General features: G+C 53.9%; 7 protein-coding genes across 7 annotated transcripts; all 7 read right to left on the bottom strand.

Moving 5' to 3' along the window:
• Positions 1 to 484: 484 nt before the first annotated feature.
• BDY24DRAFT_414386 (uncharacterized protein) lies at positions 485 to 3,677 on the bottom strand (the record flags this gene model as incomplete). Its single annotated transcript, XM_076643303.1, has 4 exons — positions 485 to 1,682; positions 1,843 to 3,190; positions 3,291 to 3,410; positions 3,542 to 3,677. The coding sequence occupies 4 exons, from the start codon at positions 3,675 to 3,677 to the stop codon at positions 485 to 487; spliced, it is 2,802 nt and encodes a 933-aa protein (XP_076497325.1).
• A 1,597-nt stretch (positions 3,678 to 5,274) lies between these two features.
• On the bottom strand, positions 5,275 to 7,370 carry BDY24DRAFT_414385 (uncharacterized protein; the record flags this gene model as incomplete). The annotated part of the gene is made up of 9 exons (XM_076643302.1): positions 5,275 to 5,596; positions 5,798 to 6,069; positions 6,466 to 6,500; positions 6,573 to 6,643; positions 6,715 to 6,775; positions 6,846 to 6,929; positions 7,008 to 7,097; positions 7,241 to 7,270; positions 7,346 to 7,370. 9 exons carry the CDS (start codon positions 7,368 to 7,370, stop codon positions 5,275 to 5,277), a joined length of 990 nt encoding a protein of 329 aa, XP_076497324.1.
• A 2,005-nt stretch (positions 7,371 to 9,375) lies between these two features.
• Positions 9,376 to 10,070, bottom strand: BDY24DRAFT_30024 (uncharacterized protein). The gene is made up of 2 exons (XM_076637027.1): positions 9,769 to 10,070; positions 9,376 to 9,655 (listed from the first exon to the last, which is right to left on the bottom strand). Exons 1-2 carry the CDS (start codon positions 9,929 to 9,931, stop codon positions 9,492 to 9,494), a joined length of 327 nt encoding a protein of 108 aa, XP_076497323.1. The 5' UTR covers positions 9,932 to 10,070; the 3' UTR covers positions 9,376 to 9,491.
• Positions 10,071 to 10,504: 434 nt separating this feature from the next.
• Positions 10,505 to 11,250, bottom strand: BDY24DRAFT_386028 (uncharacterized protein; the record flags this gene model as incomplete). The annotated part of the gene is made up of 3 exons (XM_076640048.1): positions 10,505 to 10,912; positions 11,016 to 11,106; positions 11,201 to 11,250. 3 exons carry the CDS (start codon positions 11,245 to 11,247, stop codon positions 10,598 to 10,600), a joined length of 453 nt encoding a protein of 150 aa, XP_076497322.1. The 3' UTR covers positions 10,505 to 10,597.
• Positions 11,251 to 12,427: 1,177 nt separating this feature from the next.
• BDY24DRAFT_30250 (uncharacterized protein) lies at positions 12,428 to 13,597 on the bottom strand. Its single transcript, XM_076637029.1, has 3 exons — positions 13,323 to 13,597; positions 12,800 to 13,180; positions 12,428 to 12,676 (listed from the first exon to the last, which is right to left on the bottom strand). The coding sequence occupies exons 1-2, from the start codon at positions 13,491 to 13,493 to the stop codon at positions 12,881 to 12,883; spliced, it is 471 nt and encodes a 156-aa protein (XP_076497321.1). The 5' UTR covers positions 13,494 to 13,597; the 3' UTR covers positions 12,428 to 12,676; positions 12,800 to 12,880.
• Positions 13,598 to 14,802, bottom strand: BDY24DRAFT_30067 (uncharacterized protein). Its single transcript, XM_076637028.1, has 3 exons — positions 14,763 to 14,802; positions 14,251 to 14,649; positions 13,598 to 14,140 (listed from the first exon to the last, which is right to left on the bottom strand). Exons 2-3 carry the CDS (start codon positions 14,305 to 14,307, stop codon positions 13,703 to 13,705), a joined length of 495 nt encoding a protein of 164 aa, XP_076497320.1. The 5' UTR covers positions 14,308 to 14,649; positions 14,763 to 14,802; the 3' UTR covers positions 13,598 to 13,702.
• A 6,034-nt stretch (positions 14,803 to 20,836) lies between these two features.
• BDY24DRAFT_414381 (uncharacterized protein) lies at positions 20,837 to 21,407 on the bottom strand (the record flags this gene model as incomplete). Its single annotated transcript, XM_076643301.1, has 4 exons — positions 20,837 to 20,877; positions 20,988 to 21,048; positions 21,212 to 21,303; positions 21,380 to 21,407. 4 exons carry the CDS (start codon positions 21,405 to 21,407, stop codon positions 20,837 to 20,839), a joined length of 222 nt encoding a protein of 73 aa, XP_076497319.1.
• Positions 21,408 to 22,166: the final 759 nt, after the last annotated feature.

Raw genomic sequence — 22,166 nt, 5'->3', positions numbered from 1 at the left:
TTCGGCCAAGGTGGCGATAGAGAACGGGAGGCTATGAAGATTGAGGGAGGAAGAAGAGGGGAGGAGTCAGTCAGGTTCGTTCGTTCGACTCGTTCGACGCGTTCGAAAGCCGAAAGAAGGAAGAGACTGAACTCACCGTGTCTCTCCAGAAGAGTCTCTCCCACATCTGGAAAGTCGTAATCTCAATATCCTGATACAGATACGGCCCAGCGAGCTGAAGGAAGGATCGAGAAGCGAGACCGAGAGCGAGAAGGGTTGGTTTGTCGGCGAAGAGGACGGTCTGTCGTGCAGAACGAAAATGACAAGCACAAAGGAAAGTTCAGTAGTTGCTGAGAAGGAGGATGAGGAGGGAAGGGACGAGGTGGAAGAAGTGGACTCGATGTACAGTCATCATGATCTTTTCAGCTCGGATCTTCGCGTCCCTCTCCCTCTTGTTCTCGTCCTTCGTTTCGTTCGAAGCCTTGGGTTTGATCGTTGACTGCTGCTACTGCTGCTCCTTGAGTTGCCGGTGGTTCGAGATCGATGCTGAAGTGGATTTGACTGCTGCTGGTCTCCGACCTGAGTCTCCGTTGAAAGCGACGATCTCCCTCGTTTGACGGGTGCTCGACGAGGAGGGTTGCTGCTGCTGAGATCCCATCGAATGAGATGCAGACGGTAATCGAGGGTGCTGAGAGGTGGAGGAGGAAGCGTTGGAGGTGGTCGCGTTGGAGGAAGGTTGAGACTGAGTCGAAGGACCTGGGAGGTTGAGGTTGATGAGCTTTCGTCGCTGTCTGCTCGGCTTGAGGGACGGGTTGGTATGGGAGAGAGATCGTTGCGAGGATGTGTTTCTAATCTTCCTGGTGCTGGTGCTGGTGCTGGTGCTGGTGATGGCTGTCGACGACGATGAAGACTCCTGCTCGACGACTCGCTGCTGCTGATGATCCTGCTTCTCGACGTCTCTCCTCCTTTCCGTCCCTTCCTTCCCCTCATCCTCCACTCCCTCCCCCTCTCCAACTTCCACCTCCGACCCACCGCTCCTCGATGGCTTTCTGCCAGCTGATCTCTCGTCCAAGCTCTTCTCGGCTTCCCTCGACGACTCCTCTCGACCTCCGCCGTCGCCCTGACTCTCGACGGGATCGACCTGAGTCCGAACCAGTTCTTCTTCCTCCTCGTCGTCATCGTCATTGAGCTCCTCAGGCGTGTAGAGTGGTTCGAGCGATGTAGACGTGGTAAGGAGCGTCCTGGACTGGCTTGAGAGGGGCTCAGGTTGACGGGAGGAGGTGTGAGGTTGAGGAGGTTGAGGAGGATGGGAAGCCGACGAAGAGGAGAATGCTTTGGGCTGATGAACCTCCTCGACGCCGTGACGAGGTCTGATCTCGGTTATATCGAAGGCTTGAGATGGAGGAGGATGAGGAGGAAGACCTGTTGCGAAGGGGTTGGGGAGCTTGGAGCGTCGAGGAGGTGAAGGAGGACGAGCAGGAACCTCCAGGTTGGCGATTGGACGAGTGGAAGCGGATGGTGGGCTTGTGGAGAGGAGTTGGTTATTCGACGAGGGTGGTTTGGAGTAGGGGGAGGGAGGAGGTTCTTGAGCGAAGGGATTAGGACGTGAGGAGCTCTGGGAGGCCGCTTGTTCCTCTTGAGGTTGAGTTGAGGAGGTGGAAGTGCTGCCGATGTCGTAAGATGGACCTTGCTGAGCGTTTAGCCTGCAGGAACGAGAGCGAGAGTTCGAAAGTCAATGAGATGAGCGAAAGAAACGCGACATTCGTTCGGCTCCAGAACAGAACTTCGTTCTCTTCCTTCCCGCCCTTCCCTCCCAACCCATCGCTCGAGATCCAAGAGAGAAGAAACGGAAAGCGGACTCACTGTCTCGTCTTCTCCACATCAAACCCCATCCCCGTTCTCACGTCGAGCTCCATCGAGACCTGGCTGATGTCGCTGATGCCCTCCGTCGGGAGACGATTCTTGTCGACGAGGACCGAGTCGGAGGAAGCTCCTGCTGGTGCGAGGATGTCGGATGGAGAGAATAGTTCAGGTTGAGGTGCTCGAGCGAAAGGGTTGGGGAGGGAGGAACGAGGAGGAGCGGAGAAGACGGGAGGACTCGAGTTGAGGTTCGGCGAAGAGGAGGAGGAGGGTTGACGAGACGAAGGTCCGGTATTGCTGGCAGGTTCCGGTAGAGAGTGGGGAGCCTCGGATGGTGGTGAAGTTCGATGAGCTCCGCCTTGAACCGACTCTGCGTCCGAGCTGATCTCCTCCACCTCCCTCTCCCGCTCCTTTGACTGTCTCCCCTCCTCCCTCGGCTGATGAAGACTCGAGCCTGCCCCCTCCACCATCTCATCATCTTCTCCCTCACCTCCCGTTCTCTCTCGAGGATCTCCTTCGACGACGACGTCGACCTTCGTCGTAGCCGAGCTCTTCTTCTCCTTCGACGCGTCGAGACGTGATTCCTCGACGACCGAATCCAGGTCCATGGTCTCTCTTGGTTCTACGGCGAGTCCACCTCGATGTTGTTGTTCCGATGAGGACGACTGATCCGGATGGGACTTCTTCGGCTTCTTGGACGGTTGAGGAGGAGCATTGAGAGTGGAGGAGACGGGGAGGTTCGAACGAGGCGACGATGTTTCTGCTGAGGGACGATGTTTCCTCTTACTCGAGGGTCCGGAGATAGTGTCGGGAATATTCGTGTTGGAACAGGGTGGTGAGGGAGCCAGAAGAGATGTGGCTTTGGAGGTGGTGGGACGAGTGGGAGCAGCGGCGAGGACGGGAGGAGGATTGGATTGTGGGTTTGAGGAGGTGAAGAGAGGGAGGTTGGACGAGATGTTGGGATGGTCGTAGTGGGAGTGAGCGACGGGCTTTGAGGGTGACGTGGAGGAGGAGGTGTGGGAGGTAAGTGGTGCTGGTGCTGCTGATCGACTAGGATCCTTCTGAGCCGACGTTGACCTCGAGGTGCTGCCTCCCTCCTCCTCCTGCTTGTCGAGACCCAAGCGTGAGTCCCGTTCGGCTGCCGACGAAGGACGATCCTCGGAACGAGCGATTGGAAGAGGTGAAGAAGGTTTGGGTTGGTGGTCGACTTTTCTCCTGCTGTTGACCGACGAAGAAGAGGACGAGGATCGAGGAGGAGGAACGGGAGGAACCACCTCGAAGAGAACGATGATGATGTCGTCGTAAGGGGAGCTCATGCCGACTCGAAAGTTGAATCCTTCAACGTCGTCCTCTGAAATACACAAGGAGAGCAATAGAACAAGGTCAGCTTTCAATCGGACGAGGAGGAGATCGGAGCAAAGAGCCGGAGGAGGGAGAAGAAGAACACTGACCTGTCTCCATCACAAACTTGATCTCCTGCTTCTCATCCCAGCGACAGATTTTGACTCCGTGTCCATCAGAAAGAGAGACCTTCTTCTTGACGAGATTCGTTAGAGAAACCAGTGTCCAATCTAGAAGAGAAACGAGGAGGAGGAGGGGAAGGTCAGCTCGAGCTCGCTCCATCTCCTCCTTCCTCCCTCCCTCTCTCGTTCGTCCACCCCTTCAACTCGATGAACAAAGAGGAACGAGTATAGATACTCACTTTCGGCCACTCTCTGCCAGCACTTGTCTTTCCCATCATGATCCTGCCCTCGAAACTCGATTAGAGCCGTCCCTCCTCCTCCTCCCTTCGACCTCGGCGTCTTGCCCTTGTTCGTCTTGTTGTGCTGAAGCGACATGGTCCTTGTGAAAAGTGGAGTATGGAGGAGAGGCGCTGAAGTGAAGTTTTTCGTCTGAAAAGCAGAAGAAGAAGGCTTGGGATGATGGCCGTGACGAGCAAAAGAAGGAAGCGAAAACGAGTCGAGCTCAAGTTCCTTCCCTTCTCCCTCCTCCCTTCTCCTTTCCGTTTCCCTCCCAACGGTCACCCACCGCTCGCTCTGTGCTCTCTTTCTACTCCCTCTTAGAGCTCAATTCTATGGCCACCGAGCAGATTTTTAGCCTAGCTCTGGCTAGGCTACCCTTCCAGCAGGCCACTCGAGCTCGACGTCGAGCTTGGCACGCCCTTCCTCCTCCTCCTCCTCCTCAAGGGTCGAGCTCGATGGAGTCCTCTCTTGATGCACGAGCGCTAGCTCGTCCATGATTCGACTCTATATCAAGATCGTCTTCTTCAACCAAGTAAGCTATACATATTCCTTCGAGCTCGCTCAAAGCATAGAGATCCAAGCTCACTCCCTTTTCCTTCCTCCCTCCCTTCGCCTCCTTCTCTCGTTCAATCAGCCTCGCCCCTTCTTCATCCTCTTCCCCCTATAGAGTCTTCCTATCTTATCGCTCAACCTCACCGAGAGAGCTCATTTCGTTTCCTCCCAGACCCAGCAGGAGCGCTCTCTCTCTCTCTCGCCGTCGACTCCAAAAGCTCGACGTCGTCCCATCCTAATCACCTCTCCTTCAACGCACCTCCCATCTTCAACCCGTTCTCCCTCGGAATTACTCGATATCCCCTTTTTTATCAGTTGGAAGGATTGAAGGAAGAATTGGGCTGGCCTAAGACGGGAGGACAGCGAGAAGAAGAGAGGGACGAGGGAGGGAGGGAAACATGTTTTGGAGGATCGATTGGAAGAGGACGTAGGTCGAAGAGGTAGTAGGACGGTTTGGAGGGGAACGAACAGTTCTCGGTGAGTTCAGGGTCGTTTCGGTAGGGCCCTGGATGGTTGTGGGAGGGAGGTAGTATGCAGAGGGCAGGGGCAGAGGAAGAGACGACGCGGTTCAGAGTCGAGTCGAGTTCAATGACGCTTCGCCTTCGTTGGTTTCCGATATCTGCTGATGGAAGTAGAGAAACGTAGCTGGCAGAGACAGAGTTCAGCTCGGTGGGACATCTCCTCCCTCCAGCTCCTTCGGCACTCGTCGAGACGCGTGCTGACCTCCCTTCGTTCTCTCCCTCTTTTTCTCAGTCCCTTCGTTCGAGGCTATGAGACCCAGCTTCCGCAGCTAACACCCCTGAACATCTTCTCCTTCTCACGCAATAAGCAGCCGGAACGGGGAGACGCTCTCCATTTGATCGACACTCCTGACCTCGACTTTCGACTTCGACTCGACCTTTCCTTCAACCACAACCCTCCCTCCCACCCTCCTTCCTCCGCTCAATCAACCTCGGTATGCCACCAAAACAATCCTCTGACAACGCCGACTGGTCAGCTCCACCTCCACTCCCATCTAAACAATCTCTCCTGGAACCAAAGAGAGCGCTCGACGCGTCGCCCAAAAGCTTTCGCCGTCCGATCTTCCGAGGAGTCACTGCAGATGAAGACCAAATGCCACGCTATTAAACATTAGTATATGCTACACTCTTGACGAACTAGGAGGGACTGCAGCTCGATAGGTAGTTGTATAGGAGGAGAACGTAAAAGAAAAGTGACCAAGTCGTCCTCGAGAAAGTCCGTCTGCGATGTTCAATCTTCCTGGTACGTGGACGACGGTAAAGTGGATTTGAAGTCGACGTTGGTGCATGTAGATTCGCTTGAGGACGTCGTTGATCTTCCCTGGAGGAGCGTTCCCGCCCTCCACCCAAGCGACGACACGAATGTTGTCCGACCTGACGACGAAGTTTTGTTTGTGGAAGGAAGGATTATCGAAGAGTCCGATGGCCTCCGCGACGAGTATTCTGGATCCCCGAACGCGACTGCCATCGAAGCGACTCCCATCTCCCATCGACGCTCACTCCCACCCCTCGTTTCGTACTGGCGTTTCCCCACCAAGCCGGATCCACGGGGTGAGTGTCTCGGACGAAAAGCAAGAGAGGAGCTGAGACGAGGAGTCTTGAGAACCATTCGGCGGCGAGGGGAAGTGTTGCAAGGGAGGGTACGGCGAAGCTGGTGCTGTTGAGGAAGAGGAGGAGGGGGTCGAGAGATCAGCGACGAAGGGTTTAAGGATGGGATAGACCTCGGCTGCTCGATTGATGTTACGTCGAAGAACGAATTCCTGCTTCCAGTTCGATCTGAGCCGCCAAACGGATACGGGGAGGATCCAAGGCGCCAGGAGGGAGGTGAGATGAACGATGGCCGACGCGACGTCGAGTGTGAGGATTGAGCGCAGGGAGAGGTCTCGAGAGTTCAGGAGGGATGGGACTATCAGGTGCTTGCGAGAAGAGAAGGAGGTGTGGATCCAAAGGTGTGTCAAGATAGAGGTCAAGGGAGAGGAGGCAGAAGGCCTCCTTTATAGGAAACGAGAGGGTTCGGGCTCGGGCATCGAAACCCAAGAGCTCGGGCAGTAAACAGTAACTAGAAACGTGTAGAAAGCAATAGAACGAGCTAGAAGGAAGAGAGAGAAGTGGAGGTAGAGGAAGGAGGCCGAGCAAGGCTCGGTCGAGTTGAGAGAGAGACGCGACGCGTCGAGCGACCGGGCTCAGCTTCTTAAGGAACGCCTGAGAGAACATGAGAGAAAGAGAGAAGAGTATAGATAGTGAAAGGTAAGTATAGGGAAGAGTTAGAGAGCTAGTAAGGGGAAGGGAAGGAGCAAGGGTCATTCCCTGACATCGAGCTCCCACTCGTCGCCGTAGATCTTGCTGCCTGCGAGTTTGAGATCAAGATCAGCTCTCGTAGACTTGGGAGAATCATGACGTGTAACATGAGTCTACTAACAGTACTCCTTGTTCTCTCGCCTCCATCTCACATGCGTAACATCCCAGTAATATTGAGAAAGGCGAAGGGACCTAATCACCAGGACGTGGGACGGTTAGCATTGAAGAGCTACGAGGCTGTATCATATCACACCAAGATCCACTGACCTTCGACCTCGGACTCCGAAGCGCCATCACTAGAGTCATCTTCTCCGTGCGAAAGGACTGTGGGCGAACAAAGACGCAATCAGCGACGCGACTCGAGGAGGACGAACGGAAAAAAAATCCGATGAACCTTCTTCATCTCCAGACTCATCAGAGCTAGAGTCAGACCCCAATTCAGAGATGTAGACTCTTGAAATCGGATAGTAGCTGTCACCTGTCAAAGTCAAAAGTCGACCGAGATCAGAAAAAGAGCACGTAGAACGCCTCGGTGAAGACGCAGAATGCGACTCACTTTCGGATCCTGAATCCCCTTTCTCCGATAGTCCCATCGAGAGGGAATCCCACTCTTCGTCACTACTAGTCATTGGGTCCACGGACTTGTCTTTTGGACCGAAAAGGGGGGAAAGCGGGCTCGAGTTAGCACGCGTCGCACGAAGTTCTTCGCAGGCGGGCTGTTTCCTCGATCCTGGGAGAGGCCCGTTAGAGAACACCGATGTAAGGGATTAAACAGGTAGAAGAGCTCACCCAAACGCTTCCGTTTTGCTGGCGGTAGATCTGCGAGCGAGATCAGAGGGAGGGAAGTGAGCATGCGAAGAATTTGAAGAGAGAGGGAGAGAAGGGAAAGCTCACCATCGTCCGAGTCCATCCCAGACATTGAATACGGGTCAGATGAGTCGCTCACAAAGTCCTCCGGTTGGAAGGGCAACGGCCTCTTGGAGACGGGCGGGAGGGGAAGACTAGACGAGTCCGTGCGTCGAAGACGACGCTCTTCCGACATGGAGTTGGTCGAAGGCCTCATCTCAACGGCAGAAGGAGAGACACCGCTAAGGTGAGAAGGAGCAAGAAGGAGAGTTGGGAGGAAGGGAAAGGAGTCAGCTCCCCTCTTGAACTCTCCTTTGAACTCACGATAGGACGAGGTTGAGTATCTGCGCAAGAGGACTCACACCTTATAGGTGATTTGGGTGTTGCTAGTATCGGAAGATAATGGTGGTTGAAGGTCAGCTAGAGGCTTCGAGGGAGCTTCGCTGGCGAAAAATCCCTTCGCCTTCGAGGCGACCCTCCGAAAAGAAGTCAGGGGAACGCGTCAATGTTGAGTGATTTCCTGTGCCACCGAAGGGATAACAGACGCGGCCGAAGTGCTTTCGGCGGAAAGCATCCGTCTAATATGTGGGGTGTTGCTGCTCGGATAGAAGAAAATCTGCCAGAGGAGGAGGACGCGACGGCTGCTCTCGAGTCTCGATGAGCCGAAAGAAGCTCTCCTCTTCGTCATTGCGATGTACTGATGGCACACAACGAGATCGAAAAGGTCGGATGATCAATTGCGAGCTCTGTAGTCGAGGTGATGTTGCGAGAAGGGGGAGAGAAGAACTAACCGATGCTCCGAGCTCGAAGACGACGCGTCCACGATTCCGATTGTGAGCTGAAGAGCATGGACGATGGATCAGACTGTAGAATGTTGAGGTCCTGCTGTCAATAGGGAGACGAATATCCCAAGGGGGAGAAAGGAAACGAGGTCTTCTCGGATTTTGACGCGTCGATAGAAACACGAACGGCCCATCAAATCGTCTCTCCATCGTTGCGAACTCCTTTCTACTCTCTCCCACATCACCGTCTGCCATCTCGACCACTTTCAAGCACCGTCTGCCGTTCCTCCGTCATCCTCCCGATCTTCGACGGCCGACGCCCCTCCCAGTCGATGCGAGATCCGCCTCGGGGGAGTCGTCCAGACGACGAGGTCAGGAGGTGAGGCTGGAGGGAGGCGAAAATGGGAGGCTCCGGGGCAAAACGGCCTTGCTGCTGTTTGGGGGCTTGAAGAGAGTTGAGCGATTGGGAAAGGAGGTCGAAAAGTCGAAGACGGAGGGAGGGAGAGGGCTGTTCCGAAGACGCTTGCGTCCAACGTGCTCGAGTCGTCTCGTCGAAGCTGATAGTTGAACGAAGTGGGAACGAGAAGCAATACAAGTCAGTTTACGGGCGACTCGACCTTGAATCACAGTCTCGTTCGCAGAAAAGAAGAGAAAGGAAGACTGACCCGAAAACGACGACGTCGAAGTCCTCCTCCTCTCTCGACATCCCTCTTCTACTTCTACCAAAGCTCCGCCATCTTCTACCCCTCAAGCGCATCCTCTTCGCACCACTAAAGCCTATGTTCTCCCTCCGTTCCAACTCCGAACCGTGACTCGGTCGCGTCTTGACCGACGGGGAGGTTGGACGACGGAGGAAGAGATTCGAAAGAGTTGGATTGGGAGGGAGTGGGCGATGAGGTATGGGGAAAGAGGTGGAGGAAGGAAGAGTTGTGCGGGTTTGTGCTTGAGTGCGTCGTGGAGAAGGAGGTGGTGGAGGAGGGTCGAGAGGTTCGGGTCGGAGGTTAGGAGGGAGGCCGAAGAGTCGACGGCTTTGATGGAGAGCTGCCGGAGAGAAGCGATGTTGGATAAGAGGAATGGGGTAGCTAGGGCGTGCAAGGAGTGGGTTTGGATGCTGAGAGGGAGGTGGCACTCGTCGACGGTCGAGGAGGAGGTGAAGGGAGCCGCGTCGAGAGGTGATTAGGCGAGGAGGATCCCGACCGTTGAGCGTCCTTGACCCGACGAGGGAAGGGTTTGCTTGGGTGTATCCTGACCGTTGTTCGGCGGTGAGATCGCTGCTTGAACGACCGACGACGCTGTCCAACCGCGTCCATCTGAACTCGTCGACGAGTCCCTCCTCCCATACCTCGGACAAGTCGTTCCTTGACGGAACTTGAGCTTCAGGGCGTAGGCGGTTCGAATGAGGTCGAAAGGATTTAGGGAGCCGAAAGGAGAGGAGGATAGGCGATCATAGCCGCGAGGAACATCTGAAGTTGGAGTTGGAGGAGAGGGACGGAGGGAGGGAGGAAGAAGTGAACGAAGACGACGTCCTGAGGGCACCAGCCGTGACCGAGTTCGACGAAGGCTTCCACGTCCTCCGCTGTTGAAATCGAAGAAGCAAAAGTCAAGAGTCAGTAAGCGAGAAGGGGGTCGAGGAGGCAGTAGAACGCGCGAGAGGAGGAGGAAAGGGAGGAAGGAGAAACTCGAGCTCACCAGTGTTGAGCTCTCCTTGAAGCTGCCCGTGCTTCCAGGTGTAGCTGATCTCGAAGATTTGATCTGGTCCAGTCCTAGCCTTGTAGCGAAGGAGTTCGAGGATGGATTGGATCGTCCAGGTAACTGTTTTCGAGAGAAGGAGAAGGGATAGAACGGTCAGCATGCAGAGCGAAGGAAGGAGGTTTGATGCGAGCTCGCGAACCCCTTCCTTCCTTCTTCTCCTTGCTGCTGTAGCCTCCCGTATCCTCACAAAAGCTCGACAAGGAGCGGAGACTAAGTCTCCAAGTCGTCAATATCTGAAGAACGTTGTTTCTTCTTCGGAAGGAGAGGGTTGAAGGAGAAGCATCGACCTTTCCTTCGACCTCCCTCCATCCGTTCCTTCGTCTCTTCCTCCTCCTTCTCCTCCTCCTCGAAGGAGCCTCAAGATTCAAAAGAGCGTCGCTACTCACAATCAAAGATTCTCTCAAAGTTAACCCTCCGTCCCTCTGGTCCTATTCCTAGGAACTCTACGATGCTGATGTTTCTGTCCTCCGTGCAACGAGGTCGAAGGAGCGGTTCTGGTTGATAGGTCGAGTTCCTCAGCTGAATCATAGGACTTCGTTCCTCGGGTTGGCCAGGAGGAAGGAAAGACATCGGAGGGAAGAAGAAGGGAGATAAGAGAGGGGAAAAGTGGGTTTGAAGTGCTGAAGAGGTTGGGAGAGAGAGAGAGAAGGAAGGAAAACGGAAAAGAGGTCGAGCTCAACAGTTTGCCTCCTTCCTTGTCTTTTCCTTCCCAACCATCAGCATCCCCTCCAGACAAATTTTCTCTTCATTCCCACCATGCCCTTCTTCAAACTCTCTTCCTTTCTACGACGGATCCTACATCTTCCCAAGCGATCCAAGCCTCTACAGCAACCCTCGAGGAATCCCTCCTCCTCCTCCTCTTCCTCTCCTCCCTTTCTTCCGAGGAACCCTCCCTATCCTTCTTCCCTCGCGCCTGAAGATCACTCCATCCATCACTCGAGCCATCCCGTATCGATTCCCCGTCGAAATCTTCGAACGAATCCTCCTCGTCGTCTTCTTCCCTCCAACGGATCCTTCCATCTTCCCTTCTCCTCTCGACCTCATGGTGCACGATGACTTCTGTTAAAAGAAAACGAAAACACTGAGAAGAGGGAAGGAAGTTTCAGTCAAACGATCGGTGCGAGAGACGGGGAGAGAGCTCCTCTGAGGCGTCGAGGGAGAAGAAGAGAGGAGAGGTGACGAACGGAAAAGAGGCAAGGGGAGCGGAGAGTCGAAGCTGTTGAAGGAGCATAGACGAGTCGGGAAGTAAAGGCGAAGCGGTAGGATAGCGAAGGTCTAATTTGAATGGGAACGCAAAGAAAGGAAGGTCAATCGTCTCGTCTCTCAAACCTCGAGTGTCCATCTCTTTAGTCAAGCTTGATCGACTCACGTTGGGAAAGGAGAAAATGGTAGCACCTCGCTGGTAGACAGCACCATCGGCGTTGGGAGTTCCGAGCTTCTGGGAGAGAAGGAAAGAGAAGAGGAGGTCAGTTCGCGTTCCACGCTCTTGTTGTACGGTACCGGGAAGTCCAGAGTGAGAAGAGACCAGAGGACGAAGACTCACCGTCGATCATCTCCGCCGAATCGTCTCTCCGCGTCCACAAGCGAAAACCTCTGCGATAACTTCTCCTCGGTGTTTCCTCCAACCTGAGCCTCCCGTTCTGTCGGAGATCAACCGTCGATGATTGAGGAGACCGCCAACGACGACGATTGATTTCAGGATTCGAACCGATGATGAACGGCGATGAAGATCGACAAGGATTCCAGAGAGATTTGAGGATTCGTCGAGTCAAGATCGAAAGAGCTGGACGAGTCGGAACGAGAGGGAGGAAAGGAACGAAAGGAGCCAGTTCAGCTTTGTCTGTTTCTTCGCCTTGCGTTTGGGGAGATGAACGGGACTATGAGGATGAGAAATAAGAGACTCACGAGGCAAAATCGTCTCTCTACAAGGATCGGACTCGAGTTCATCGAGGCTCCCACCGTCCGACTCGACAACTTGAGCTCGCACCTCCTCCTCCCTCCTCTCCCAAGCGATACCGGATGTAACTTCCCCCTTCCACTCTCCCTCCTCAAGCGGATGATCCTCCTCCCCATCCAGGTCCCACTGCGGTAGAACGACGAAGCGAAGACGCGAAGGGATCCTGCAGACAGCGACGAGGGGAGGGAGGAGGGTCGAGGTTGATGACGGTTGGACGAGACCCGTGAGGAGAGCTGAGGAGGTGAGAGGGTGGGTATGTAGCAGAGGATGACGAGGGTGGTGGCTTCGTCAAACGTGGAGTTGGGAGCATGGAGGAAGAGGAGAGACGAGCGATGGCGTCGAGGTTTGGAGGCGAGGATTTGAAGAGGACGACGAGGGAAAAGGGATTCAAGCTCCTGTGATATAACTACAACAGAAGAAGAAGGACGTAATCAGTACACCGTTCATCGCAAGGAGCAAGAAGGGCAAGGCTGTCGAAGAGAACGAAAAGGAGGAGACGCGACGAACCTCTAAAGCCCACGACGCTCCCGTCGGAACTTCCAGCTACAGACTTCCTACCCCAGCCCCTCTGTCATTCCAGTGACCTTCAAACCCTTCCATCCCCTGCTCTCCTCCTTCTTGACCCGTTCCTTCCGAGTCCTCTAGCCTCTGGTCGAGTTCAGTCCTCCTCCAACGACGATTCGAGTCCATCCCAGAGTTGACGAGTGAGGTGAAAGGGCGAGCGGTTGGTCAAAGGAACTCATGGGGGAGCATCGAGAAGACTGTGGTTGCGGATGTTCGAGAAGACGTAGAGGTTGGGTTGAGGGTCGACGCGTCGAGGAGGTGCGGAGGGAAGAGGCGGATGGTCACGATGAACGGAGGCGAGGGCTTGAAACGGGGAAGGTAGGTCTGCGAGAATGAGAATGGAAAGAGATCCGAGTCAGCTTCGTGAAGAGCGTAGCGTTATAGAGACGAGGCGGAGAGCGATAGGAGGAAGAGGATCGAAAGAAGGTAAACTAACAAACGACCCACCCTTGACTTCATCGACTCAATACCGAGCCCGGTCCCTCTGCTACCTCGACCCGCACGCCAAAGACTCGCTCAGGATGCTTCTCACCGATCCAACGAGGCGAGATCGCAACGGAACGAAGGAAGGTGCCAAATTGAGGTCTGAGACGGATCCGCTGCTTCCAGATCCAAACGAGTCCTCCAGATTCCTGAGAGTTGACGAGCCGGACGCTTGAGAAATCGCTCGCTTCGCGAAGACGTTGAACAGGGTCGGGAAGGGGAGGAAGATCGTCGTCGTCGAAATCCCGAGTTGATTCGAAGGAGGGATGGGAGGTTCGAATTGGGTTGGGTTTGGATGGGAGGAGGGCGACGAAGTCGATAAATGCGTGGAAGAGGATGTATCTGCTAGGAAGAGGGCAGCGGAAGCGGATGGGTGGAAGGACGCTGGTCAGGTTGGAGTCTTCGAGTTGGACCTTCGAGGCGAAGATCGAGGTAACTCGACGGGGTCGAGATTTCGGGACCTACTGTGGGAAGAGGTAAGACTCACCTTGAAAACGTGTTCTGGCCACTTCTCAAAGCCAAGCCATTCGAAGGCGAGTTTTTGGGTCTGCGAGAGAAGGAGTGAGAGAAAGACGAGGGTCAGTCTCAGCTCGACGCGTCCACCGTCGCAAGATCGACGACTGGAAGCAAGAGGATAGAGAGAAATCAGACTGACCATCGATCTCCCAAGCTCTGGCCAGCCTCAACCCTCCTCCCGGAATACCCCAGCACCTCCCTCCTCCCCTCGTCGACCCAGCAATCCCTCCCAATTGAGATCGATCGTCGCCGTATGCAGAAGATCCGCAAGGACGAAGATGGGTTTCAGGCTTTCGGACCGATGAAAGAGAGCTGGGAAGGTCGATAGGGGATACGAGGGTAGCGTCGAGTTCAGGATGATAGAGTTGAAGGAGCCTGAACAAGAAGGAAGAAGAGAACGAAACGCGTCAGTGTCAAGTCGGAGAGAGATCTCTCGCTTCGGCTCGGCTCGAGCGCAGAGAGGTGAGGAAGGGAAGTGGGAAAGAATCGAGAACTCACGAGATGACCTGTGTCTTTTCGAACTGATCCCCTCCCGAGGAAGAAGACTCCCAACCCCAAGCTCGACCAAGCGACCCTCCAACTCATCACACCTCTCAAGGCTGCCCACCCGACGAGACTCAGCACACCGGCAAGTCCACCTCTCTCCACCGATGGAGCGTCTTTCCCTTCAGGTCCGGAATCCGAAGTAGTGAGGTCGAGGAGGAGGAGGTGTCGATCGGTGAGAGAGGAGGAAAGGTTGGAGGTTCGGAGGATCCAGAAAGGACAACGAAGACGAAGGGATTCGGACTGCTATAAAACAACAACAACGAAGATAGGGAAGAGCCAGTCAGCCCACCGGCAGTATCAGTCAAGAAAACGGATGAGGCTGTCGAGGAAGAGAAGAGGGAGGGGCGACGAACCTCTGAACTCCACGACTCCAGCAAGCTCCCTTGATTTCCCAACCGTACGACCCCCATCCCGGGTTCCCTAGACGCCGAACTCGTCCGGAGTCTGGCCTGCGACTCTCCAACTCGTCCTCCCCAGAGCCTCCAGCCTCCTCAAATTCGACCCGACCCAACGAGACGACGAGACGAGGAGGACGATATTCCGGTTCTGAAAGGGACGCTGATCGACGAGAGAGTGGAGGTGGGAAGGAGCTGGTAGAGGAGTGACGGGAAGGTATCGAAGGAATCAGTGGCTGCTGAGGTTTTTCGCGAATTTGGAAGTTCGAGTTGAGGTTGACGCGTCGGGGAGGCAAGGGAGAGGAGGTCGACGGCGGAGGAGGAGGAGGACGAAGTTCTCGAAGCGGTAGGTGGGATCTACAAGGAAGAAGGCGAGATAGGGAGAGAACGGGATGGTCAGCGTCGTGCTCGTCACCGAGATGAAGGAGGAGAGGAGTCCGAGAAGGAGAGAAGGGAATTGAACGAAGAACTCATCTACGAGCTCTAACAACTTGAATCCAGAACCGTACACAAACACTCAACCCCATATTCCGTCACCCTATCATTCCCTAGCAGTCCTACTACGTTCCTCTCTCCTCCCAGCTAGCTTCCTCTGTCTCCGACGAGGCGAGGTGGAATTCGAGGGGAGGAGAGAGGAGAGAGCGAGGACGAGATCCGAGTCGACGACCGAGGGAACAAGAAGAGCTGGACGATTGGGAGCAAAGGAGGATGGTGGTGTGGTGATGTAGAGGGTGGTGCTAGTGAGAGTGTTGAATAGGGATGAAGGCCGCGCGTATCAGGCTGGAATCAGAAGGAACAAACGAAACGAAGGTCAGCTCTATGCTCCTTCTTCCTCCCTTCCTTCGAGTCGACTCCTTCCTTCTGCGTTGCAACTTCGAACCAAAAGATAAACTCACCTCTTTTCCGATTTAGGAGCACGTTTAATCTGTAGAAACCATCGGTCGTCGACGTCGAGGGAGGGGATGAAAAAGGGAAGAAAGAGGGAGGGACCAGCCGATCCGCGTGCTTCTGGAGAGCAGAGGAGGACAGGTCGAGCTCGCCATAGCCGTCGTTGAGATGGAGACTGCAGCGAAAAATATGAGAACGTATAGGCGAGTGGACGCTCTGAGTCAGCGAAAAATCTTCCTTCGAGGAGAGAGCTCCGTCGAGAAGGGAGCAAGCAAAAGAGATCGGAAGAGGAAGCGAAGGGTGAAAGTACATCGAAGCTCACCATGGAGCAGCTCCTAGAAGTCTCAAAGACCCTCCAGAATCGTCTCCCCGATATCCAGTAGCCGATTTCCCTCGTTAGTCCGAGGACTGAACGGCGAAGAGAAGGAGGGACGAAAAAGGAAGGAAGGGGAAGGGAAATCGTCAGCTCATCCATCTCGAAGCTTTTCGCACCTTCAACCATGAGCTGGATCGGCGTAAGAGCGAGATGAATACGTACCTGGGAGACTGGGCTACACCCACGAAGAAGATGACTTCCGATCCCTGAAGAAACACGGGGGGCTTCGAAGGAAGGGAGAGGGAAGGGAGCCAGTGCTGGCGTCGAGTTTTCGTTTCCTTTGGCTCCTCGTCCTCCTCGTCGTACCGGGCAACTGTATATCGAAGGTGTTGGTGATGATAGAGAGAGGAGAGAGGGAGGCCCTAAGGTGTAGAAAAGAGAGGGAGGGAAGGGGGAGGGAGTTGATGGTGGTTCGAGAGGAAGGAAGGAAACGAAAAGTTGAGCTCAAACGGAGGAAGTTCGGAGCTCTCGTTGCTTAGCAACGGCTCGAGAGAGGGAGGAGGCAGAAATGGCAGGAAGATTTTCGTCTGGAGCGGAGGTAAACCCCGGAGGAAACGCTGGATTGGGATGATGGATGGCAAAAAAAGGGCTGAGGCGGGGGAAGGGAAGACGAAGAAAAGGGTGGGAACAGAGAGCGACGCGTCTCGGTTCGCTTTGTTTTCAAACAGGTCTCGACTCTAAGGTATCAACCGTTCGGTACGGTATATCGGAGCTCTTGAGATCCTCCCATAATCAGTACAAGCCCAAAAGGAAAGCGAGCGATATCTCCTTGATGATCAATCACGACGCATCTCTTTTCTGTGCTCTTCTTCTTTCTTTCTTCTCTTCTCCTGCTCGAACCTGCTTCTTTGAGAGCAATCAAATCTGAGGCTATGTTCTACTGTTGAGAAACGTGCAGGACATGTTCGGGTTACTACCCTCACCTGCGAAGTCAGCTGACCTCAAGCAAAATCGATGGACTCCAATTGATTCTTCCCTGAAGCGAGTTGGATCTAAACCACCACTATCCCTCTTGGCTGTCTTGCTGTTCTTCTTTGAGTCTATCTCACGCTTCAATGATCTTCCCGTTGAAAAAGACTTTCTGAAGCGGATTGATGGCTCGGACAAGAAAAAGCAGACGGGGCGGGTGTCGAGGTCTTCGCAGCGTTTTCTTCTCCCCTCTCCTTTTTTATCTCCTTGTTCTCTTCAAATCTGCCTTGAACACCCGCCCCAGGTCGGAAGATGTTCATCCCTCAGGGTGTGAGGATTGAGCGCAGGGAGAGGTCTCGAGAGTTCAGGAGGAATCAGCAGATGGTTCGTGGGACTATCAGGTGCTTGCGAGAAGAGAAGGAGATGTGAATCCAAAGGTGTGTCAAGATAGAGGTCAAGGAAGAGGAGGCAGAAGGCCTCCTTTTATAGGAAACGAGAGGGTTCGGGCTCGGGCATCGAAACCCAGACCTCGGGCAGTAACCAGTAACTAGAAACGTGTAGAAAGCAATGGAACGAGCTAGAAGGAAGAGAGAGAAGTGGAGGTAGAGAAAGGAGGCCGAGCAAGGCTCGGTCGAGTTGAGAGAGAGACGCGACGCGTCGAGCGACCGGGCTCAGCTTCTTGAGGAACGCCTGAGAGAACACGAGAGAAAGAGAGAAGAGTAAAGAGAGGGAAAGGTAAGTACAGAGAAGAGTTAGAGAGCTAGTAATGGGAAGGGAAGGAGCGAGGGTCATTCCCTGACAGATGCCCCCTAATAAGACACGAAGGTCTCTCGAGCGTCGAAGAAAATCAACAACGAGCTTCAGGATGAAGACAGAGGTAGTTGTTGAGGACTCGAAGTTTCTTGAGCCCGTGAGCTGGCTTCCAAGTGTCGTTGTGATTGCGATAGCCCTCCCAATGGACGAGAAAGTACATGCCGTCGTCGCGTCGTTTGTGGTCCACGATCCGCTCTGGGATGAACGCTTCTTCGGAGTTGAACTCAATGAGAGGAGCGGGGTCTTGTAGTTTTCTGGGGTGGCCAGGAGAGTAGGGTTGAAGAAGGGAGACATGGAAGACGGGATGGATTTGGAGGGTGGGTGGAAGATCAAGGACGAAGGTGATGGACGAGAGTTTCCGAACGATCTTGAAAGGACCGAGGTTTCGTCAAGTTTGAAAGAGGGTCGAGCGGTGGTGACGTTTTGAGAGCTGAGCCAGATGAGATCTCCTTCTTGAAAGAGGTCCATCTCGTTGCCTTCTTCGTCGAGCTTCTTTGGAGAACGAGCTTTCCGATCGAAGTACTTCTTCTGGAGTTCTTGGGCTTGGAGGATGGAGTCGTGAATGTTGGAGTGGAGAGTGGATCGAGCGGTGAGTTCGGCGTTGGCAGCGGGGTTGTGGGAGAGGGAAGTGAGTGGAAAGTCTGAGGGAGCGAGGAGATGCCAGCCTCTCGACGCGAAGAAAGGCGTTTCGAGAGTTGTAGCTGAGCGAGAGTTGTTGAGTGCAAAGACTCCGGTGGGAAGAACGGTACTCCAGTTGTCCTGGTAGTAGTTGCAGAAGATGCGAAGGTAGGTTTCAGCGGCTTGGTTTGCCCTTTCCGTCTGGCCGTTTCCTTGAGGATGGCACTGTAGGCGGTGGTGAAGTGAGGACGAACGCCAAGGAGGTAGAGGGAGTTGGTGAGGAAGGAAGACATGAAAGTGCTTCCTCGATCCGAGATGACGTCGGTTTGAAGACCGTAGAGGGAGACGACGTGGTCGAGGTACATTCGAGCAAGATCCGGCGCCTCGAATCCGTCCTCCTTGTAAGGGACGCAAACCACGGACTTGGAGAATCAATCGACGAAGACCTGGATGCAGTCGAATCCATTTGAGAGAGGTAGTTTGACGATTCCATCCATAGAGATTTGACGCCAAGGAGCTGTGGGAGGAGGAATGGGTTGTAGAAGACCGAAGGGTTTGAGACGCGTCGACTTGTTTCAAACGCAAGCGTCGCATCCGTTGACGTAGATCTGAACGAAGTCAGAGTCCTTGGGGAAGATGAAAGATTGACGGAGGAGCTTGTGAGTCTTGGTTCGACCGAGGTGACCAGCGAGGATGGTTCCATGGCAGGAGTGAACAATGTTGAGGCGAAGCTGATGATCGTCTGGAACTCAAACGAGGGAATCAAAGAGGATGAGGTCGAGGGTAGGATGAAGGGAGTATCCTTGGAGGGTTCTGTATGTTTGGTAGTCGAGGGGAAGGGTTGGATGGCGAAGAAGCTGTCCAATTCTGAGTAACGAGGGATCGAGTAGAGTTGCGCGTTGGATGCGGCCGACAAGGTCGGGATCCAGATCGGCCTGAGGAGGAGGTACGAGGACCTGAGGTGGTTCGAGGGATGGCGTCTCCAGGTGAGGAGTGCTTGGTGGTGGTGGACGAAGGAGAGGACGAGGAGTACGAGGACTACGAGGTTTCTGAGGAGGTTTCGAGGGAGTTTGCCGAGGGAGAGGACGAGGGAGCGAGGACGCCGGATTTTTCGAGGACGAGGGTCGAGGCTGAGATAGAGTTGTTCGGGAAGACCTGCCAAGATGTTGTGACCCTGCTGAGATGTTGAGGTGGACCGACGAGACGGTGGAGGAAGGATGGAGAAGAGGAGGCAGCGACGCGTCAACAACGAGCTGACCTGGCTTGAGAACCCGTTGAGGAGCTTGCTGAGATGCTTTAGTCCCTTCCGAATGTCCCTGTTGTCTAGGAAGAGCGTCGGGAAGCTCCATCATTGATCCAGGCTTGTAGACGATGGTGAATTTGAAGTTTCCAAGGAGTTTGCACCAGCGAGCTTGACGACGAATGAGGACCTTTGAGGAGTTGAAGTACTGGAGAGCTTTGTGATCCGAGTGAATGGTGATCTTGGAAGGATGGCCTTTGCAGTACTGTCTCCATTCCCGGAGGCATTCCACGATGGTGAGCATTTCCTTGTCGTGGATTTCGAAGTTGAGTTCGGCGGGATTGAGTTTTCAAGAGTGGAATGTGATGGGATGAGGAAAGTTGTTCGACGGTGAGTTGAGAGAGACCTCCAGCAATGGCGAAGTTGGAGGAGTCGTCTGAAGGAGGAGCGGTAGCGAGGGATTGAAGACGGTGAGGACGGGAGCGGAGGTGAACGAGGATTTGAGGAGGTTGAAGGCTGAGACCGCTTCGGGACCGAAGTTGAAAGGAACTCCTTTTCAAAGGAGTTTGGTGATGGGAGCAACAACGTGTGAGAAGCAATGAAGGAAGCGATGGTAGAAGTTGGCAAAACCAAGGAAGACTTGAATGTCTTTGACGGAGGAGGGAGGAGACCAATCAAGAACGGCGGAGACCTTTTTGGGATCCATTTGAACACCGTCGCGTCCAACGATGTAGCCTAGGAAACCGATTTCCCATTTTGAACGAGGTTGTACGCGCGGCAAAGATCGAGCTTGGTGAAGAATCGAGCTTTGGAAAGTTGATCGAGGGATTCGGGGATGAGAGGTGCGGGTGTTTAACTGGGGGAAGTTAGGTGCTAGGAGGTTGGGGGCTAGCTCTGTCAACTCAAGGGAAGAGAACGGTGGCGGTTGTTACTCGTTGAGGAGGTGAGCTCGTCGAGGCTTTGGGGGAGGAGGGCTTGGGCTGTTTGACATGAGTCGACGAGAAGGATTCTTGAGGCTGAGAAGGGAGACTGAGGCGAGAGAAGGGAGAAGCTTTCGATAACGGAGAAGGAGTCTTAAGAAATGATCAGATCTGCAGGCCAGTGATTGGTGGAGTCAGAAGAAAGCTAGGCAAAAGAGCGTCTTTTATGCTCGAGGACAGGTTTCGGGCTCGGGGATGAGAGCGAAGAAGCCCGAGACAAAGATGCTAGTAGAACAAACCAGAATGATCCAAACCCCAAGAGAGAACCCACTAGAAGCCCCGCGCCTAAGAAAGAAAGAGCTAGAATGAGAGAGAACGAACGAGACGACCGAAACCAAACTGAATCCAACAAAACGACCGTGCGAGAAAAGTATCCATTCGAAGAGACGCGACCGCGGAGCAATGTAGGCGAGAAGGAGAGTGGTGAGAGGAGAAGAGGTTGGTGGGAGTATTAAACTAGAATCGAGAAGGAAGTACGAGCGAGAAACAGAGTCAGAGAAGGAGAGCGAAGGGGAGAGAGAGAGAAAGGACGACGCGTCGAGAAGGGTACGAACCTGATCGTCTCGTTATCCCTGCCTTCAGAGATGGATAAAGGCGTCTAGAAGTCGTATCCGTGTATCTATGAAGTGTAGGCGAGAAACAGAAGTCAGCGAGAGCAAAGGAAAACGGGAAGAGAGAAAGTCGTGAACCAACCAGATTCAAGAGCGAGAGAATCGAATCCTACGGCGTATGAGCCGTCCTATGTATGAGAAATAAAAGTCCTAAAGCGGCCGGAAGAATCAGAGTCAGCGGAAGAGAAGCGGAGACGAGCGAAGGTAACAGAAACGAAGAGAGACGTGAAAGAGAGGAGAGACCGACGCGTCTGACTGACCAGAATCCCAAAACGAGTGGTCCCAAAGCAAAAGTTCCCAAAGTATCGGCGTTCCAGACACCTAGAAAAGAAAGGGAAGAGGGAAGTGAGTCAGTAAGGAAAGGCAAGAAGCAAAGAAGAGACTTAAGAAGAGCAAAAGAGAGAGGAGAGTGAGAAGAGAGGCAGGCAAACAAACCGAGGCGAGGAATGAAAAAGCGAGTCAAACCATCATCTCCCTCTCGAACCCCCACAGCGGTCGAGTTGTTGAGGCGATGGCGGCGCTTAGACGTGAGGTGGGAGGAGACGGAGAAGGCCTGTTCGACGTCGACTCCCATAGCTATCAAAAATCAACCGCAACAAGGTCAGTCAGTGCGCGAGAGAGAAGATAAGTGGATGAGAAGGAGGAGACTCACCTGGAACAGAAGAGAAATCCAACACCATAGCGGTGATTCCGTCTCGATCCCTCCCTTCGTGTCGCTAGGTTCCCCAGTATCCGACAGGACAGAGCTCATCCAAAAACTCAACTAGTTCCGTAGCTCCTGAAGAAGAGGAAAGCACAGAATCAGTAGTGAGCGAGAAGGAAGAGGGAGAAGGTCAAAAGAAACACTTGTGACTCACGGTGTAGCGACGTGAGATGGTTAGCCTCGTTGTTGATAAACTTCCTCCTTCCCTCCTCGTAGAATTCTCCTACCTTATAGCCATCATTCCACTCCTACCCCGAACCTTCGCTCCGCCGTGTACACTCATCCATCCCCGTCTCTCGTCTCGACGCGTCGCCTCTCGCCTCTCCTTCTTGGATCTCGGTTCTGGACTTCTCGCTTCGTAGTAGGTTTCTCGAGCACGGACGCTGCTCAGGTAGGTAAATAGTCTCATCAAGTAGTTTAGTTCTGATCTCTTTTGGGTTTTATCGACTAGTTCTCGGCACATTTCTCGACGCGACTCTCTTCTCGACTCGATGCTCAAGACTCGTTAGTTTAGTTCCGGAATCAGAATAGTATAGGTTTCTTCTTGTTTTGGGTTTTGGTTCGACTCACTAGGGTTGGGAAGGCGTGTAGGTTAGTTAAGTAGTTCTTTCGCGTGAAGAATTAGAGGAGGACGGGCGCGTCTCAACTTTATCGGGAACCTTTTTCTTTTGGATCTGGGCTCAGCCGCTTACCTCGTGTAGTTTCCTCTTCTTGGTTGGTCGCTATAGGTGTAACG

The sequence above is a fragment of the Mrakia frigida genome (genome assembly GCF_051309035.1).
Source record: "Mrakia frigida strain ATCC 22029 unplaced genomic scaffold BDY24scaffold_12, whole genome shotgun sequence".
Lineage (NCBI taxonomy): Eukaryota > Fungi > Basidiomycota > Tremellomycetes > Cystofilobasidiales > Mrakiaceae > Mrakia > Mrakia frigida.
Note: the sequence above shows the minus strand (reverse complement) of the source record. Positions and strands in the feature narration are given on the sequence as shown.

Bases quoted from the DNA above. Each gene is read 5' to 3' on its own strand.
- BDY24DRAFT_30024 (XM_076637027.1), bottom strand. From the start codon at position 9,931: ATGCTGACCGTTCTATCCCTTCTCCTTCTCTCGAAAACAGTTACCTGG. The intron at 9,656-9,768 runs GTGAGCTCGAGT...CGATTTCAACAG, and splicing joins TCAAGGAGAGCTCAACACTG to CGGAGGACGTGGAAGCCTTC.
- BDY24DRAFT_30067 (XM_076637028.1), bottom strand. From the start codon at position 14,307: ATGGGGGTCGTACGGTTGGGAAATCAAGGGAGCTTGCTGGAGTCGTGG. The intron at 14,141-14,250 runs GTTCGTCGCCCC...GTTGTTTTATAG, and splicing joins TGGAGTCGTGGAGTTCAGAG to CAGTCCGAATCCCTTCGTCT.
- BDY24DRAFT_30250 (XM_076637029.1), bottom strand. From the start codon at position 13,493: ATGGTCAGTCTGATTTCTCTCTATCCTCTTGCTTCCAGTCGTCGATCT. The intron at 13,181-13,322 runs GTGAGTCTTACC...CCCTCTTCCTAG, and splicing joins GGCCAGAACACGTTTTCAAG to CAGATACATCCTCTTCCACG.